Below are 18030 nucleotides of genomic sequence, written 5' to 3'. Positions count from 1 at the left end.
TCGACTGTTCTCGGCAAACTGCACGGACACCTTCTTCTTCATTGTGTGTGTGTGTGTGTGTGTGTGTGTGTGTGTATATATGCATGCATGCTAAAATATGTTACTGACCATTTTGCGGTTCATACGTGCACCAGCTAATATACAACATATATATATATATATATATAAACAATGAGGACTACGATATGATTGGTTTCGCGTTGCAACTTGCATAAATATGTACCTTTTTATTAATACATACAAACAAAAAATAGATATAGAACAAAAAAAAGTAAATAGTAAGGAATGGTTTACTTCGTTAATTAAAATTTAAAACACATGAAAAAGGTACTTCATCAATGTGGGAAACAGAAAATAATATATCATTTATTTAATCAAATAAATATATAGAATCTCTTCAAAAAAAATTATAATATAATTATTATATTTAAATAAATATTACAATTTAACAGTCTTACAATAAAATATATATTATTTTTTTTTGAAAAAACACATAATAAATAATATAAAACTAAAACACAAAAATATTAAAAAAAAAAAGGAAGATCTTGACCAAAATTTGGATAGAGTTGGATGATCGAGCTTTTATCTTTGAGCTATTTCTTTAATCTTAGTCAAAATTCTTTAATATTCTTACAAAATTTTATGATTTTTGTTTTAAAAATGATTTCCTCGTGTATCCGATATGGAGACAAAAAAAAAAATCAATTTATACTTCGACATTTATTAATCTATTAAACTGAGTCGTAATATTTACAAAAAAAATATATTTGTAACTTTTTCAAAATAACGAAATAGGTTATAATTAGGTCCAAAATCCAACAATTTTCTTGTTATTTACTTTTAAAAATTTTCAATATCGAGTTTCGATATTTTCTTTTTTGTTTGTTTATCAAACACATAAATAAAATAATACAATTTATAAATCCATGTTTCAATTAATTCAAAGTAAGAAACATTTAACATTGAAGAGTTTTACTACTCGGGAGATAAACTCAGACCAAAATGAGTATGAGAAATTATTTGAACAGCTTTGGGCTGGTAATGGCCCATGGTGAATTATTTATTATAAACTAATGGGTTGCGGTTTTGGGATTTTTGAGGTTTACTAGGAAGATTGTGAGAAGAGAATCAATGAAGGTAGCAGCTGGTAGTTGGCATTTGGCAGATTCAACCCATTTACTTGTAAAGATTTTAAGAGATATATGATTTTCTAAAGTAAATTCAGATACTTCCTGTTCTTTGGCTATGCTGGTTAAAGCCAAAAACTGTCGACCAGTTTCAGATTTTTTGGGGTAATTTCTTCATTTTAACTTGATTTTAATAGAATGAGGGAAAGAACAAAACACACAAGAGTCTTGGTAGGCTAAAAGTTGCAGGAGGATCCTGAGGGGTAAACCAAAAAAAAAATCAAGAATCATGCCCTTTATTGGGTTTTGATTTTGGGTTATTTTTTCTTGCCTATTTACTTTAATGGTTCCTAACATAGGAATCGGGTTAAGTAGAGAGGAGATATGATGGTGATGCTGGTTTGGAATTCACATTTTAACCTGGTTGCTCCTGGGTTTTCAATGGGAGGCCTAGTTAACATTACTGAACTGCTTCGTTGTGGAAACTGATTTTAGAAATTAAGTATTAAAATCAATTTGTAAGTTAAAATTATCCCAACAAGAAAATGTTTGAAATTTGTATTGGAATACAATTAGGATGCCAGCCAGTTTTCAAGAATCCAAAGGCAAAGAAGACTAGTTAAAAGGAAACAGGCTTCCTAAGATTGCGAGACAATCATGTGACTCTGTTGCCCAAAAGTCCCAACAAAATTTTTTTGGTTAATTTGAAAAGACTTGGCCTCTGCTCTGTTAAACACCATAGCCCACTAGCTGTTATTTCTGTCACTTTAAATCTCATTGATGGAAGCATCTGATTGTTTCTAATGACCTCATTCAAACACTCTATACATATATATATATATATATATATATATAGTCTGCTATTCAGAATAGCGTATAATCTGTAAATCCACAATAAATTCTTAGCATGGACGCACACAGTCGTGCACATTTACATAATTGCCTCAGCCAGTGTATTTATTTGCATTAAAACAGGCATATACATCAGGAAGATAAAAGATGGGTGAAATGGCCTATAATATTTTGGCGAGATGATTGTTATATTTTTTTCTTTATAAGAAATTGTTTGCTCAAAACATGTTGTGCATTTTCATATAATGTATAAGACTAATAAAATGTATGTATTTTTATTTAAAAAGATAACGGGGTTGTGTCACCAGAAGGACCAGATTAATAATATCAATGAATTAACAGAGTTCTTGTATTATGTCATCTTTTACTGTTTCAGGAAATATGTGGGTGTGTATTATTATTTTGTGTGTGTGTGTGTGTGTGTGTGTGTGAGTGATGTTAGCTTTAGTGATTTAGGTTATAGAGAAAAAGGCATTTTGGCTGCATTTACATGAATTGCGGGCAGTCTAATCTAATAATGAAATTACAGCCAAAAACTAGAAACCAAAAGGAAGAATCAGGCCGAATCTTCACACAGTGATCTTCTTAGCCACTTGATCAGATCAAATTAGTCTCAATTGAGTAAAATTAGAGGTGATCATATAATTTCTAAAAAGTTGAAAATATATATATATATATATATATATATATAGAAGGGGAAAGATTTTATTTGTCTTTTCACAAAATAAATGAGCTAGATAGGATCTTCACCAGTCAATATGCAGTTGTTACGTTTGCAGGATATTATCAATTCCATCCTCCAGCCTAACTTGGCATGATCATTGATCCTGGGATTTGCTTAAATTACCTTAAAACAGAAAATACATATCACATATATATATGTATAAGTTGGGGATATATTATGTTTGTGGGATATGAAAATCTTATCATTTGGTAAACTTGGGAGTAATCATAATCAAATAAAACCTTGATTTGGATACCAAAACCAGTTGGGTTTTGGAGTAATGTGGTGAAGTAGAAAATGTGAGGCGGCATTTCGTCGTTATGAAAGACTGCTGAGGGTTGAAGATTAGGATATTCATGAGCAGCCTTTTTCTTGTTTTCTTTTTTTTTTTTTTTTTAAAGAGAGAAACATCAAGTGACTGTTTAGCCAACTGGGCTTTTCTATAATAAAAACAAAACGCAGTGTTTTGCCAAAAAGAAAAACTAAAACCCAAAATAAAAAAAAATAAAAAAAAAAAAAGTTAAAATAGGGAATATACAAAAACCATAGAGATGAGCTGGAGAGAACTAAGTAAGCAGAGAAGAAGGTTTATGCATGCTTTTGCAGCATCTGCAATCAAATCCCACAGGCCTAAAAAGATCACAGAATATCTTGACCATCCTCTCTTCCCACCAAATGATTTTATCACAAAAATTCCTCAATATTTTCTTGCTTCTGTTTCCATTGTTGGTTTTTGGGTTTGATCATAATTCTTTTCACTTTTTTTTTTCAAAATTTAATTAAAAGTCTTGCTTTCTTTTCTTATAAATTAACCCACATGGTGTATTAAGTTACAGGCCCCCACCACAGCAGAAACCCTTTTCCTTTACAACATTGCCTTCATATAGGTTCGTACACCGAGCTTCTCTTTTTTGGGGTGATATAGAGACATTTCTCTCTTTCTCTCCTTTGTTATTCTTGTCTTTATATTCCTTCTTTCTTTTACAGTAGGTTCTTGTTTTTTCTTTTTTTTTTCTCTTGTTATTTTTCTTTCTTTCTCCTAGGTGGGTGAGTTTGAGGTCCGAGGACTCGTAAGAAATTTTGAGAATGGCATCCTCTTCTTTTGCTTCTTCTTCATCTGATCACAAACCGCATGTTTTAGCTGTTGATGATAGTTTTGTCGATCGCAAACTCATTGAAAAGCTGCTCATCAAATCAGCATGTAAAGGTTCGTATATAGCATCACGTTCCTCCCAAAACCTTTTTCTGTTCTTCTCATTAATCTCTCTCTGTCTTCTTTATTTTATCTTTTGTCTGCTGGGCGATATCTTCTTCTTAAAGCTCATTGTTTGGTGTTTGGCCATGGAGTTTTAGCTGTTGGTTTATTTTCGTGCTTGTAAGTTCTGTAAGTTCTCCTCTATCTTCCAATGACATGTAAACACAAATTTTTTGTCTTCCAATATTTGACGTCTCTGTATATTCATACTTTCAGTAAATGTACCGAGAGAATTTATACCTTAATACTCTCCATATCTATATATTCTTCCCTGATTGTTCTCTGGTTCTAGGCCTCTTCTGTCAAGTTGGCACTTGGCTATCACGCCGTGATAGTGAATGTCTGTGCCTGTGTGAAAATAAGACCACGGAACTGGTCTTCTTAGAGAGGGAGACAAGTGTTTAGTGATCTATAATTCGAATCATCACATGATAATCATCTGTGCCATTATTATTTGTGCATAGTCCCAATCAAGTATTTTGTTGAAAAAATTTAAAAAAAAAGGTATTTTTTTTTATCTTAGTTTTTGTCGATGACGATGTTGTTGCTGTGCATTTATTCTTCTCCTTTATGAACTTGCAACACGTGTGAACCAAATAGTGAGAGAATTTTTACCACCCTCTTGGCTGGCCATGCTTTTCGAAAAAGATTTTGAGAATCTTTTATTTTTCTCTTCGAAAGGAACGTGTTAATCATGCAATGGCATGCATCCGAGGTGACAAAATCTAACCATTGGCCAATCAAATTTGACTTTTCACTGTCATATTAGTTTTCTTCTCAGTAAATGTTATTGGGTCTTGCCATGTTTAGCTGTTTTAGAAACTTGATATGGACTTGACAATGAAGCATTACAGTTCTGTTTTTTTTTTTTTTTTATCAGTGACGACTGCAGTTAATGGAAGAGAGGCATTAGAGTTCCTGGGTCTGGCAAATGGGCAACACCCAACCAACAATGTAGGTCATATCTTTTAACAGTACTCATTTACTGGCATATTATTTACCAATGCCAACAACAGTACTTTACCCTTTATCCAAGAATAAAAAAAGAAAGTAAAAAACAGAATTACCCTCATATTTACTGGTTGATGGTTAGTTACCCCAAAAGCAAAGCTCTCTTTACGGAATGGTTTTGGTTCAATCTGCAGGATGTGAATTTGATCGTGACCGACTATTGTATGCCAGAAATGACTGGTTATGAGCTACTTAAAAGAGTTAAGGTCTGCGTCAATTACTTAATTAATTGGATTTTGTGTATCATTATTTTCCCCTGAAAAAGTTTTGTTATACCTCATAGCAAGAATTGTTAAATATAGACTGACGAAAATCCCAATCTTTCTTTGTTAAAAGGAATCACCCACCATGAAGGAGATACCGGTAGTTATATTATCATCAGAGAACAACCCTCACAGAATAGAGCAGTAAGTAGTTGTGAGCTTTGCTTCCTCCTTTTATAATTAAAAACTCTTAAGAGGATAGGCTTTAATTTTCGTTTGCGTTCCTAAATCTTGTTTGCCCCATGACAGGTGCTTGGAGGAAGGAGCAAATGAGTACATGCTGAAGCCTCTCCGACAACAAGATGTCAAGAAGTTGAAATGTCACATGAAAGAGTTCAAAAATCCTTGTAAAGTGCTTTGCTTTAGGAAGATGAAGAATTAATTACCACGAGTGATAATGAAGCAGAAAAGAAGAGATCAGACAAATATACACTTAAAAAAAAAGAACTACAGGAGGAGGAGTAAACAAATGACCTGGATGTATCTTTTAGTAAATCAAACAATAGATGCATCGTTAAGTAGATCATCCTTTAAGTCCAGTATCTAATTTTTTTAGATATTTATTAAAGAGTTTAATTCATCAAATTTTGTGGATTTTGAACTTTCTTATTGGCATTCAGAATTAAATTTGCTTTCTCTGTCACTCTATCTCAGATTTTCTTTCGTTGTTGTATAGCCTATAAGAGGCTTCTAAGTGAATGCAGCACCATTGTTACAGAGGGGGATGAAAGAGTAGGGGACACATTGGAGGATTCTCCAACTTCATCCAACATGGGCAGGAAGGAATATACCTTATGTTTATCCTGTCCAGCATAAATGCCTCTTTTGCTGCCTTTGGAACAGCATGGAAGTTGTACATAGCTTCCAAGCATCATCCGAGGATTAGATGATGTAAATAGAATTACCCAGTCTTTTACTTTGTTCTATCTTCAGGCTCAGCTAGAAATCTTCGGTATATATGTATAAAAAAATATGACTTGGCGTAAATGAATAACTAGGTCCGATAAAATGGTTACTATTGTTGATATCTAATAATAGTACGAGCCTTTTTTTAGTGTAGCTCAGATAAAACAGATAGGATCAAATAATAATAAAGGCAAGAGAAGAGAACGGCTCCAAATTTGTCTATCTTACACTACCATTATGCTGCTCTCGCAATGCTTGGAGATTTGGAGAATGGGAAATCTCCACAGCTGATTATATCTACTCTTCATGATCCGGAGAATGGGAAATCTCCACAGCTGATTATATCTCCTCTTCATGATCTGGAGAACGGGAACCTTCTAGACTCTCCTCCTGAATCCAGTTCTAATATTCCACCGCTTGCTTCCTTCCGTCTAGTGTCCTAAAAAATTTAAGCATCTGCTGTCCTATTTTCCTTTGGAACGAAGTTGCTGATCTCATTGCAAATTTCTTTTCCTAGTTCAAGTTGTTTACAGTTAGCTGATTGAAATCTTGAATTATTTTCTTCTCTGTTTATGCTTCCTTCTATTAATAAATCAGAAGCCTGTGTCTCTCCAAGAAAACAAGTAACGTCAGATGAATATAGAGGCATGCCTTTCAACTCAAAACCTGGAGATTAATCTGGCTTGGTTGGCTGAAAATCAACCTTTGAGATTGTGGGGGATTCAACAGTCTCCATGTGTCTAAATGGCAGATGGTCTAATAACTTCAATGCAAAAGAACAATCAAGGTGAATGATCAACAAACTCACCATGTTTGTGTAGATTAGAAGAAGATTAGTTATCAGTACATAACTCTGGAACAGGAAATGAATTAAAGGAATCTTTGCCCCATAACCAGGATTCTGGGAATGGAAGTTTGGTATGTTAGGCCTGATAGAAAGAACTGAATCCTAAAATTAAATCACCAAAATCATATTCTTCTTCAGGCAACCAACGCCTCTCTGCCTCTATTTTCTTGGGAAGGAAGAGGATATGTGATTAGACAGTTTTGAATTTCCCAAAAATAGAGTCCTGGTAAATTTTCCTGATCCTTGCACATTACCCCTGTGAATTTCATCCTTACTTTTTCCATGTTTTCCTTCAGCAAAAATGTTGCTTATATGATATTTATCTCCTGGGCTGTGAAAAACATGGGTGTCTTTTCTACTCGTTCTCTCTGTTGCGATTAGTGGAGTACTGATAGCCTCACCCCTCACTGACATGAATCATGGCAAAACAATCAGGTTCCATTTAAACATATGCTTTCATAAGAACAAATATGGGAAATTTGAATCACAAATTCATATTTAAATCAATTGTTCAACCTGCACTAGATGAGCATGATTCTTCGCTGTCAAAAGTTACAAGGGAATGGAAATTGTAAGTGAAGTTGGAACAAATCAGATGCAATCACCTAAAAAATAAGAACCTCGATGCTAAAATTTACCTCGGCAGGCTCAAATTATCCCTGGCATCTTCAGCCGCAGAGTATGACCAGTCAGCATTATTAGTTACATCTTCAAAACCAAAGGTCCTTCCCGAGTTAGGATGCCTGCCACTGTATGTAGACCAAATCTCTCATATATATATCCAAATTCCACCTATATGTCTTTAGAGGAAATTGGAGTTACCTTGGTTCACCGAATGATACAAAATCAAGATAGTTTTCTGATGTTTGGTGTCTTGGAAATGGTGATCCTGATTGCCAAAGGAAAAAAGAAAGAAAAGGACTCAAGATAAATACAAAAGCAAATAGACTTGTACGCCTCCATAATCACCAATTCAACTAACTACAGTGGAAGAATCAAAGAAAGGAATGGCATTCTTCTAAATAAATAATATCAAACAAAGGCATGATAAAATTTCATACAAAATATCTTGAACAAAGCTAAAGGATTATTCTATATACCAAAACAAAAGGGACTTACAAATCTGATACAGAAACTTTAGGATTAGAAGGAAATTACAATAGAAAGGCAGTCCCTGGAAATTCTATGAAATCTGTTTCACAAAAATTATCTTATGTTGCTGAATCTAAAGTCTCCTGACGCAATCTTCCAACAGCTAGCTATGAAATCACTAACATAAGAGAAGAGAACTAGGAGACCAAGCATCTCCAGAACCCTCTGCCTCTCTGATTGAAATAGCAGTAGTTTGTCAATTATCCAGTGGATAACACATGCTTACCAAACAATCAATTCATAATGAATTCTGAAGTCCTGACATCTTCGAATAAAAAGTAGTAACCAGAAATCCAAAAAGACAACTTCATCAAAGCACATATCATGGTGACATAACAAACAAACAAAGACTATGGCTCCATTTGGTAATGAAAATATTTTCTAATTTTCTACTTATATATGTTTATACATAAAAAAAAAAGTATGTGATAGTGGAAAATGAAAATAAAAATGAGAAGATTTTTAAAATAATAAAAAGTCTTTTAGTATTTCCTGGAAAGCTGTTTTTATTCATACTTGACTACTATACAGAGACATCCTAATACCAATATTTTTATGTATAAAATATGTGCCTAGGAAATAAAAATGAAAAAAACGCTTTAATGTACCAAATTGGGCCAAGGTATCCTTAAGCGCTAACAAGAAGAGAAGAAGAGAAGAAGAGGAAGAAAATTAAGGACAAGAATATCAATAAAGTCCACATGTTTACTAATCTGTAGTTTAACTGAGAAGAAGTTACCTAAGATATTGAATTTCTCTGTTGCTCCTACATAATCCCTGCACACACATTAACAATCATCATCAAGAAATTATACAATCCATTACCCAAAAGATAGGGCAGTTTCAATGTAAACCTTTTCTTCAGTGGATAAGGGCATCCAAATACATGATCTGACACATCGCCATTTCCATATTTCACACAGTCAGTCAAACTCTCATCCAAATGATATGACCCACTATTCCACGGTATATCATGTTCGGTTTCATAAACAAAGTCATCATCTAGAAAGCTAGGCTTATCTGAAAGACATTAAAAGAGAATAAAAAATTTAGTCATTCTACACTTCAATATTAACGAGGGAAATAGCTACATATATGCATCAAAACAACAAATCCAGTATAATGGGGACAAGCAAAAGAAATATGTCAAAAAAGCTGAGGAGATTCTCAGGAATCATATTAATTGATTAGAAGATTATAAAAAGCACAGCTATAATAAACCTTGACATGGAACTGAAAATAAGCAGTACTCTGTATCATTCTGAAATTTAAGGGCGATTAAGGCTTCGGCTTGGTGTAAGGGGCTGAGTGGTGGAGTTTGATATATGACCAGGACAGAAGTCATTCAGAAATTTAGGGGCGATTAAGGCTTTGGCCTGGGGGTGAGGAGCTGAGTGGTGGAGTTGGACAGATGACCAGGACGAAAGTCATTGTAAATGTGAATTATAACGTCATTGTAAATGTGAATTATACTCTCTGTTATGGGTTTGGCATGTCATTTATATGTATTTACTGACAGAATACATACATTTGGAGAGAACATATATAGCTTCACTGTATTGATTTTCAAGGCTGGTATTTGTACATGGGAATCCACCCTTGGATGAGATAGAAATAAGGAAAGTATAAAATAAATTACATTCTTTCCAAATGTACATATTATGTCAGTAAATACATATAAATTAAATGGCTATCCATCCATTTTTATGTTCAAATCTGAATTTGGCATGGCTATCCTCCTTTTATATGTCAATGACATTACATTAACTGCCTCTTCACAAGTTCTCTTGCAAGCTTTTCTGTATCAGTTCAAATGCAGTTTGCAATGAATGACCTGGGCAACTTGTATTTTTTCCAAGGTATTCGAGTCACAAGAAAATAAAAGACTCTTTTTGGACCAATCAGACAATGCCCTTGACTTATTACAAAGGAGACTATTTGAGTCCTAGAAGCCTCTCGCCTCTCCGTGTCAATTTAAAGGCAAATTATCTCGCCTATTCCTGATCCAACTTTGTACATGAGCTTAGTTGGTGCTCTGCAATATCTTGCCCACACTAGGGCTGACATCTCTTTTGCAGTGAATCAAGTCTGCCACTTTATGCACAATCTAAGGCACAACCATCTTCAAGCCACAAAATGAATCATTCATTACATTTGCAGTACCCTTACTTTTGCTTTACAGTTGCATTCCGACCCATCTTCTCAACTAATTGGGTATTCTGAAGTTGACTAGGCTGGCTGTCCGAATACCTACCACCAACAACCGGATATTATATCTTCCTCCTGTAGGGCAAAGAATTTCTCACTCCAGCACAACAGCTGAATATCACGCTGTGGCTTTTGCAGTTATGGATCTTACTTGGATATGAATGATGTTCTTAACTGTCACAACTATTGATTGTTTTTCGTGATAATATGAATGCTACCTACATGGCTGCTAATCCCATTCAGCATGCTTGACCAAAGCATTTTGGATTGGATATTCATTTTGTCAGCAAAATGAGTCCTTGCAGGGCTGCAAATCTGCTACATTTCCAAACTCAAGAAAACTAAGGCACTTACTTCAAAACGGTTTCACGAATTATGGTTCATTGTATGCGTGCTCCCACACACAGCTGGACTGGTGGGGGATATAATAGAGCAAACTCTCCATTATGTGTTTGGAGTGTCATTTATAAGTATCTACTGACAGGCTAATACATTTGGAAAGAATGTGTATCTTACCCAGGGGTGGACTCTCATGCATGTGAAGGAGCAATATCGTTCTCAGAATTTTATCAATGACGTTCTTAAATGTATCAAGAAAATATGACAAATTTAAGGGAAGCTTGTGAACTAATACTTAAATGAGGTTTTCATCACTATAATTAATAGTACCTCTAAAGAATTAGAAAATATTCAGTTTATGACTTAATATTTGGCTGTTTGTCAATAACGTGTTAGAAATAGCAAGAATATAAATGCATTTGAGGCAAGTTAGATCAATTTAACAGTAATGAAGGAGAAGATTCAGTGAAGATCTTCAATACATGGTTGGTCAAATGCATGAAACCAACCATACTGGAAAGAATAAAGGGGAAAATAAAAGAAAAGGTGCATAATGAAAACTACCATCCCATATATCTCCACTGTCGTGTCCAATGTTGTAGATTTTTGTGTTAAAGAAATATCTCTGTACTTCACTTCTATATTTGGCATCATCTCTGACACTGTATAAATTGTGCATTTCATTGCTACAAGAATCAAAGACACCTATTGGAAACTCCAGAGAACTTCCACTTAGGGGCATATTATCATCTTGGAATATTGCTTCCTGCAGTAGGCACAGTATGAGAATTCCATGTTCCAATCTAAATTTAAGTAACACTCAGAAATTCAATAATTCAATTTAAGCTACTTGAGACAACCTAAAGTTAATTAATTAAGTGCTAAACTTCAATAATAAAAACAGCCTTCCTAACCATAACTGACTTAAATCCTCAAAATATCTAGACAATTTCCCTACTGATAAATCCACCATGACAACAAGCTTATAGAGAGCTCATCCTCACCCCTTCAAGTTCAAGATCATCCAGAATGTAACTGAAGTTTTTAGATGAATTAGGCGGCCTTGCCGCCTTCCACGGCGACGAGCATTGATAGGAAAGGATCCTATAAGCTCAAAAAATTAAAGCACTGGTCAGGTCAAGTATTTATATTCTTTCTTTCTTAAAATGATAGCTTCGATGAAGTCATTGCCAGATATAAAGTATAAAACAAGAACCTGCTTTAAATAAAACCTTGTCATGCTGCAGACTAAAGGTCGTTTTCATGGAAACTAAAAAATTAAACACCTAAGAAGCCTTGGAGCATAGTTACAGTTAACAGCATGTCTAAAGCATATGTGAGATCGGACAAGAAATTGGTTAGAATACCGACAAACACTATCTAGCACACCTGTCTAAGAAAGCATCAACCTAGAAAGATCGTAAAGCATCTTTACAAGTTGAACGGCATGAACCACATAATGTGCGTGTACATTTCATCTTTCTTAGACCATGTCTCCAATCAGTCCATTCATTTAATAGGATTAAAAAACTGAACTAGCTTGGAAAAACACTGTGTTTAACACTAATGAGAATGTAGAAAGTGCTATACACAGAGTAAAAGTGTAGATAGTAAGTTATTATGGACTGCAAGCAGAATAGATGTTCAGGAGATGAACTGAACTGTATTGTGCCAGTCATGGTTCATGAAAATGTTCTCCAAGAATTACTGTCTTCTATCAGAAACAGGGAAAAAATCTAGTGACATTTAAGAGAAAAATTCTAAATGCAGAATCTAAAATACAAAATGCATATGCTAAATGTGTTCAAGTTACCTCTCAGGTTGTTTTGGTGAATGTCTTGGCGTTTCTATTCCAACTTTTCCTAAACCTGATGGGCGAATGTGAGTCTTAAACAAACGCAATTGTTCCAAAATAGTACTACAGATACTTTCAGCTAATATTTGCATAGATAAAATTTTTCAAACAGTCACATCATCGAATGAGAATTCAGAATATATGTTTTAACTTGCTAAGTAGATGCCAAATGTAAGGACACATAAGCCAGGACTACATCAATAATTAGAGGAAACACTAGAACTACATTTGCAAAAGAATGGATTCATACGTGGACAATTTGTTACTTTTTTTGCTAACTTCCATGTTCTTGACCATAAGCCATTTGTCCAGCTCTTAATCATTATCTGTCCCATTTACTTCCAAAGGCTAAACTTAAAACAGCAACTGTCTTTGAAACAGAGATATGAATCATAAATTTACATGAAAACAAGCTTCCCAACAAATATGAAAACAAATGACGGGCATCTTGGTAAGTAAAACCAATCACCACAGGTTTAAGTCAACTTATAGGTACACTAAAACCTGATTTTATGAATGAACCAAGAATTAAGACTACCAAATGTTTTGACCATACCTTCAACCGAAAAGGCAACATGAGCCTCAAACACTGGACTTCCTCCCTGGCCGCCATCTGGTCCATCATCACTAAGCAAATCAAACACAGATAATTCTGAAAACAAAACAGAGAAGAAAGGATGTCAAAACCTCAAAGAATTGAATTTTCAATGTATTTACAGTCATATTCAACAAAAAAAAAAAAAATAGCTGCAAACATATCTCCACATCATGAATGCACCTTAACAGAATGCTAAAGAAAGTAACAGGAGAAGATATTTGGCAAGCGACAATATCAGCAGGAAATGACAAGAACCTTACTTGAAATCTGCAACTTGAATCTAATATATACGACTTACGTTGGTCAGGAGCTTCCATTGAGAGATCTTGTTTCTTATCACTTCCACTGAGAGAATTGTCACAATTCTCAGGTGTGCTAAATGAAACCCTGTGAGCATGTAAAGGCATCAACTTTTCTCAAGGGTAGCTTTGCACTCTTGGAAAATAATAAAAGATCTAGGCATGTAAGAAAAACAGTAAGATTATAAAGAAGTTGGTCTCAATTTTCAACCATCTAGATGAGATGCAACTACAACGTGAACTCCTCAGGCTATGAGTTCAAAGATTTGAATATTTCTACGACAATTAACTATTGAACTATTGAATGTCAGACATCTGAAGACACTGATTCATCCTTTATACATTCACATTAGAAGTTACAAGGAATGAAAATTTCCATTTGCTGAAAAATCACAAACCAAAATGATGCTATGCATTTTATTCAATCTTTTTCAAATTATTGTAGTCATCCTGAGTAAATAGTAGATGCACATGAAAGCTATTTTTCCATCTCTAGGTTTTTGGTAGTTTTTGTTTCCATGTGTGAACAGGAGGGAAAGCATTCCATAAAAAGACAAGGGTGTATGAACAAGCTCATAACTCACTTCTTTGGAGATATAGTCTCCATGTGTTCGCCCGATGCACTTCCTATTTAAGCAGCAAGACAGTATAATAAAACATCTCAAAACCATTTAACAAGTTTAAATAACCTGATATATCCAAAAGGTAGACCTTCATTCCAAGAGTGGAGAAGACAGACCACATCTACGTACTTGTTCTTGTAATTTCTATGGAATCTCCAGAAGCAGTTGTTCCATTAGGCTTTGTTGGCAGACCTTTCATGATATGATCCAGTCTTGAAGCTTTGACTTCCATGTCCCCCCTCCCTTGTATGGTTTTACGAAAAGAATATCCAGGGATAAAAACAGCATATGGATTTAACTGATTGCAAGAATGACAAACAAAGAAAACACACCACACTTTACTCCTATGTTTATAAAACTAAAATAATGTCTATTGCAAAAATCTCCCAGAGCAACTAATGATAGAAAGAACTGTGTAACCATGTCATGGACATAAATACCATTTCATCATCTAATTCAGTAATTGAAGCAGAAAAACAGGTACATGAAAACATCTTATCCTGCTAGATTCAACAAAGAATCCCTGATTCTCCAAAGTAGAAAATGGTAGACATGACTTAATCTTATTCCTGCCTAATTTCATAGTGACATAAAAAGAAAATACAAGCATTGATAAATAGTAGATGTACCACTTGGATAAGGACCATTGCATTCTTGAGCAAATGTTGACAAGTTCAGCAAACTGAGAATATCCAATGATCGCTGTTCTTTCTGATGTCGATTAGCTGGGTTTACTCCATCAGCATTGTTCTCAAGCCCAGCTACCAGCTCCTGTTGTTGCCGTTTCCTTTGTTCAAAATATTGCTTTTGTCTAGCAAAGTTAGGGATTAAGGTAAGAACACATAGGTTTGTGTTTCTGATTCATTATATCTAACAAATCCACATTACTTATTCTTCAGTATGAAGACAGGTCGCATAATTACAGAGTTGATTTTACGTTCAATATGAGCTTCAGTTGCTTAGTGGAAGAACCTTCTGTTTTAATACAGGTGGGCAAAAACTGCATTTTGTTTGCGCGCGTGTGTGTGTGTGTCAAAGAAAGAGAGAGAGAGAGAGAGAGAGAGAATTCTTTTACCTCTTATGTGTAGACTTCCGTGACTGGAATTTCCAAAGATATTATGCAGCAAAGAAGCAACATGTTAGAACAGAAATTCAACATCATTTACTTAAATCTAGAGATGAAATGAAGGGCTACAACTCAAAGAATCATGGTCGTACATGTAGCAGAAGTTTTAACCAAGTTGGTACAAGTATTCAAGAATGACAAATTTTCTTCCTGACAAACTTATAAACGCAAGACTGAAGTGAAATTAGGCAGAATTACTTAAGCTCTTAACTTCAGGTGCGCCTTTAGACTTTAAATTCCACATACAAAGAACAGCAAATTTTAAATAACTTTTTCCACGACAACAATGGCACAGACTCACACACAAGGAAGAGTTCCTACCTCTAAGAGGAAACACTGGACTATTTTGCAATATTCAGCTCTGCATTAGAATTTATGTGAACTACCACTATCAATATTGCATCACAATTGAATGCTATTGCTGTAAATCCATCCACATCTATTGATCTGACTCTATAACCCGCTAACTTAAAACACACACATACACACACGGTGCACATTTACAAAAGTAAAACATAGACCAAACCACTTACAGTGGTCACTTTTCGCCTTGATCCACCCATCCATTGTAACATCTTGAACTCCCTACGAAAACAGATAGCACCACCAACAAAATAAAATAATATTCCAGAAGCAAAAGAGTAAATAGGGGAAAAATCATCTTGTTCAATAGTGACAGTTGTGTGAGTCTGGGAACCCATGGAGGTCGATTTAGCAACATAGCCATTAGAGAATATAGTATACTAATAATCTAATACAGTTATTGAGTGGTTAAAAATGCAGCAAGAGGTGACACCTAATATTTAATATAAAACTAGAGCGTCGATGAAAACTTTCGAACTGTTGAAAATTTGTAAGGAATAAAGCACACGGTGAAATATTATTATGAAGAGAAAGCTTAATGCCGGAAATCTAAAAAAATTACAATTATGACAACACCGTCATAATTCAGCAGGAAGAAACAAACATTGAATACAAATCTATAAATTGTTACAAAATCTCATCCAGCGGAAATCAATCTATTCAACTAGAAAGGTGACTACAACAACAGCTAACGAGTATTTATTACCTCGCAAACAAACAGAGAAAGACAAGCACAGCGAAGGACAGGAGAGGTCGTGTATATCACTGTCTTATTGTTGAGTGCAAAAGACGATTACTAAAGCTTGGTCTGTAATGATAGAGAAAGTTGCATAGATTGAAATCCGCAAACTTCCAGAAGCGTGAAATACTAATCTCCTCTAGAGAAGAAAAAAGTAAATTTCTAAAAAGAAAAGGAAAAGGCGCATGCAAATGTATCCCAAGGGAAGATGAAACAAAGCCGCAATGCGTCAAAGCAAGCTCATCCAGCTTGCCCGCCACTAAATTACAAGCAAAATCATAACCATCTCCACGACAAAAAAGTAAACCATGGTCCCGAGTCTTCAAAACTTTGGGATTAAAAAAGAGAAGAAGAAGAATACCTAGGAGGATCAGTTGCATTCTCGCGATCCGTTAATTTGATTTTAACAGGAAACTTTGTTCTGGCTATATATATATATGTGTGTGTGTGTGTGTGCGTGCGCCTTTTTGTACCCAAAAAATGTATCTGACTTCTTTCCCGCGACATGATTAATTTTTACCCCGATAGTCTTTTCTATTTGCAATTTGGGAGGGTCCGCAGATTAATGAATTTCCATTTTGGCCCCATATCCACTCCGCCGTTCAAAACGCAGTCAAACAAAGAGACTTATTAGTCGTTTATGTCCTTAGCAGTCAATGAAGTTCGGCGGCACCATATGATGCAAAACAGAAATCTACTTTAAATAAATTTATTATATTGTTACCGTTATAAATGTGCTTTGTATTTAATAAAATGTATTAATTATTATTAAAAAATTACGATAATTTTATATTAAAAAAATTTAATGGCATAAATGATGATTCTTCATAGATTCAATAACAGCAAATTACTTATTAAAATATTTATTATAATAAAATTTTTTGAAATATTTTTCTGGTTACAAAATTTTGATCATTTAAATTAATCTAAAAACAAGGAATTAATCTCAAAAATGAATTATGAAAAGAAAAAACTTGATAGGATCTAATGCAATAAACTAAAAAACATTGAGGTGTTTCCTTAAACAATGAATACGTTCTTAATTACAAGACCAGTAAATAATAGTCTCCACTTGGCATGGTCGCAGGGTAAAGACCAACTTGGTTTATAAGAAATAATTCTGGAAGAAAAGAAAAACATGGATCTGGTAAGGAATGATGTCATATTATTGCTATCTCCCTAAACAAGCATACACATACATATATATATATATATATATGGTGAAGTGAAAAGTAAAGCCTAATTCTCTTTGCTAAACAAAACAGGCCGATCTGTAGCAGTCTTGTGCAAAGATGGAGGATAAAGTGATTCTGTTGGATTTCCTGCCAAGCTCGTACGCAATGAGGGTGAAACTTGCCTTAGCCGCGAAAGGGATCGAGTACGAATCCAAGGAGCGAAACCTGGCCGAAAAGAGCGCTTTGCTTCTCGAGATGAACCAAATGTCTCAATCTTACTGGAAAAATATACATTTCCAGAAATGTTGTCTTCAATGAACTTGAATTTTTCTATCACCATGGCTTCGTCAAAACACATCAACCTGACACTGTCTCTTTAATCACACTCCCTTTTTGGTTAAATATTTCTTCCAAACCTGCATCTTTTATCCCAGAAAGTCCAAGCAGGCAAGTCATTGGAGAACCCCTCGCACCAGCTAACTCACCTGTGGTAGAGTACTCACCACAACACTCACCAAGAAATGAAGAACCAGTGTCTGGTTCCATTCAAAGCACAACACCATCA

The 18030-nt window shown here is 34.6% G+C and overlaps 2 protein-coding genes across 6 annotated transcripts; one reads left to right on the top strand and one right to left on the bottom strand.

Annotated features, from left to right (window-relative positions):
* Window positions 1-3289: 3289 nt before the first annotated feature.
* On the top strand, window positions 3290-5878 carry LOC110823805 (two-component response regulator ORR3-like). 2 transcript variants are annotated; one of them, XM_022054284.2, is made up of 6 exons: window positions 3290-3593; window positions 3750-3913; window positions 4842-4915; window positions 5107-5178; window positions 5309-5379; window positions 5485-5878. In XM_022054284.2, the coding sequence occupies exons 2-6, from the start codon at window positions 3793-3795 to the stop codon at window positions 5615-5617; spliced, it is 471 nt and encodes a 156-aa protein (XP_021909976.1). In that variant the 5' UTR covers window positions 3290-3593; window positions 3750-3792; the 3' UTR covers window positions 5618-5878. The 2 variants fall into 2 exon arrangements, with proteins under 2 accessions (XP_021909976.1, XP_088070221.1); XM_088214095.1 differs by lacking the exon at window positions 3290-3593 and having other exon boundaries at window positions 3608-3913.
* A 334-nt stretch (window positions 5879-6212) lies between these two features.
* LOC110823721 (uncharacterized) lies at window positions 6213-16833 on the bottom strand. 4 transcript variants are annotated; one of them, XM_088214094.1, is made up of 18 exons: window positions 16652-16695; window positions 16258-16359; window positions 15722-15773; window positions 15138-15160; window positions 14692-14873; window positions 14192-14360; window positions 14024-14066; window positions 13439-13527; window positions 13099-13194; window positions 12501-12555; window positions 11692-11791; window positions 11252-11453; window positions 8995-9160; window positions 8880-8917; window positions 7811-7877; window positions 7627-7737; window positions 7505-7530; window positions 6213-7395 (listed from the first exon to the last, which is right to left on the bottom strand). In XM_088214094.1, the coding sequence occupies exons 5-18, from the start codon at window positions 14707-14709 to the stop codon at window positions 7148-7150; spliced, it is 1428 nt and encodes a 475-aa protein (XP_088070220.1). In that variant the 5' UTR covers window positions 14710-14873; window positions 15138-15160; window positions 15722-15773; window positions 16258-16359; window positions 16652-16695; the 3' UTR covers window positions 6213-7147. The 4 variants fall into 4 exon arrangements, with proteins under 4 accessions (XP_088070220.1, XP_088070218.1, XP_088070217.1 ...); XM_088214092.1 differs by having other exon boundaries at window positions 14192-14305; XM_088214091.1 differs by lacking the exon at window positions 16258-16359 and having other exon boundaries at window positions 14192-14305; window positions 16652-16833.
* Window positions 16834-18030: the final 1197 nt, after the last annotated feature.

This window comes from Carica papaya, chromosome 2 (assembly GCF_054855325.1).
Source record: "Carica papaya isolate Zhongbai chromosome 2, ASM5485532v1, whole genome shotgun sequence".
In the NCBI taxonomy this organism is placed as follows: domain Eukaryota; kingdom Viridiplantae; phylum Streptophyta; class Magnoliopsida; order Brassicales; family Caricaceae; genus Carica; species Carica papaya.
Note: the sequence above shows the minus strand (reverse complement) of the source record. Positions and strands in the feature narration are given on the sequence as shown.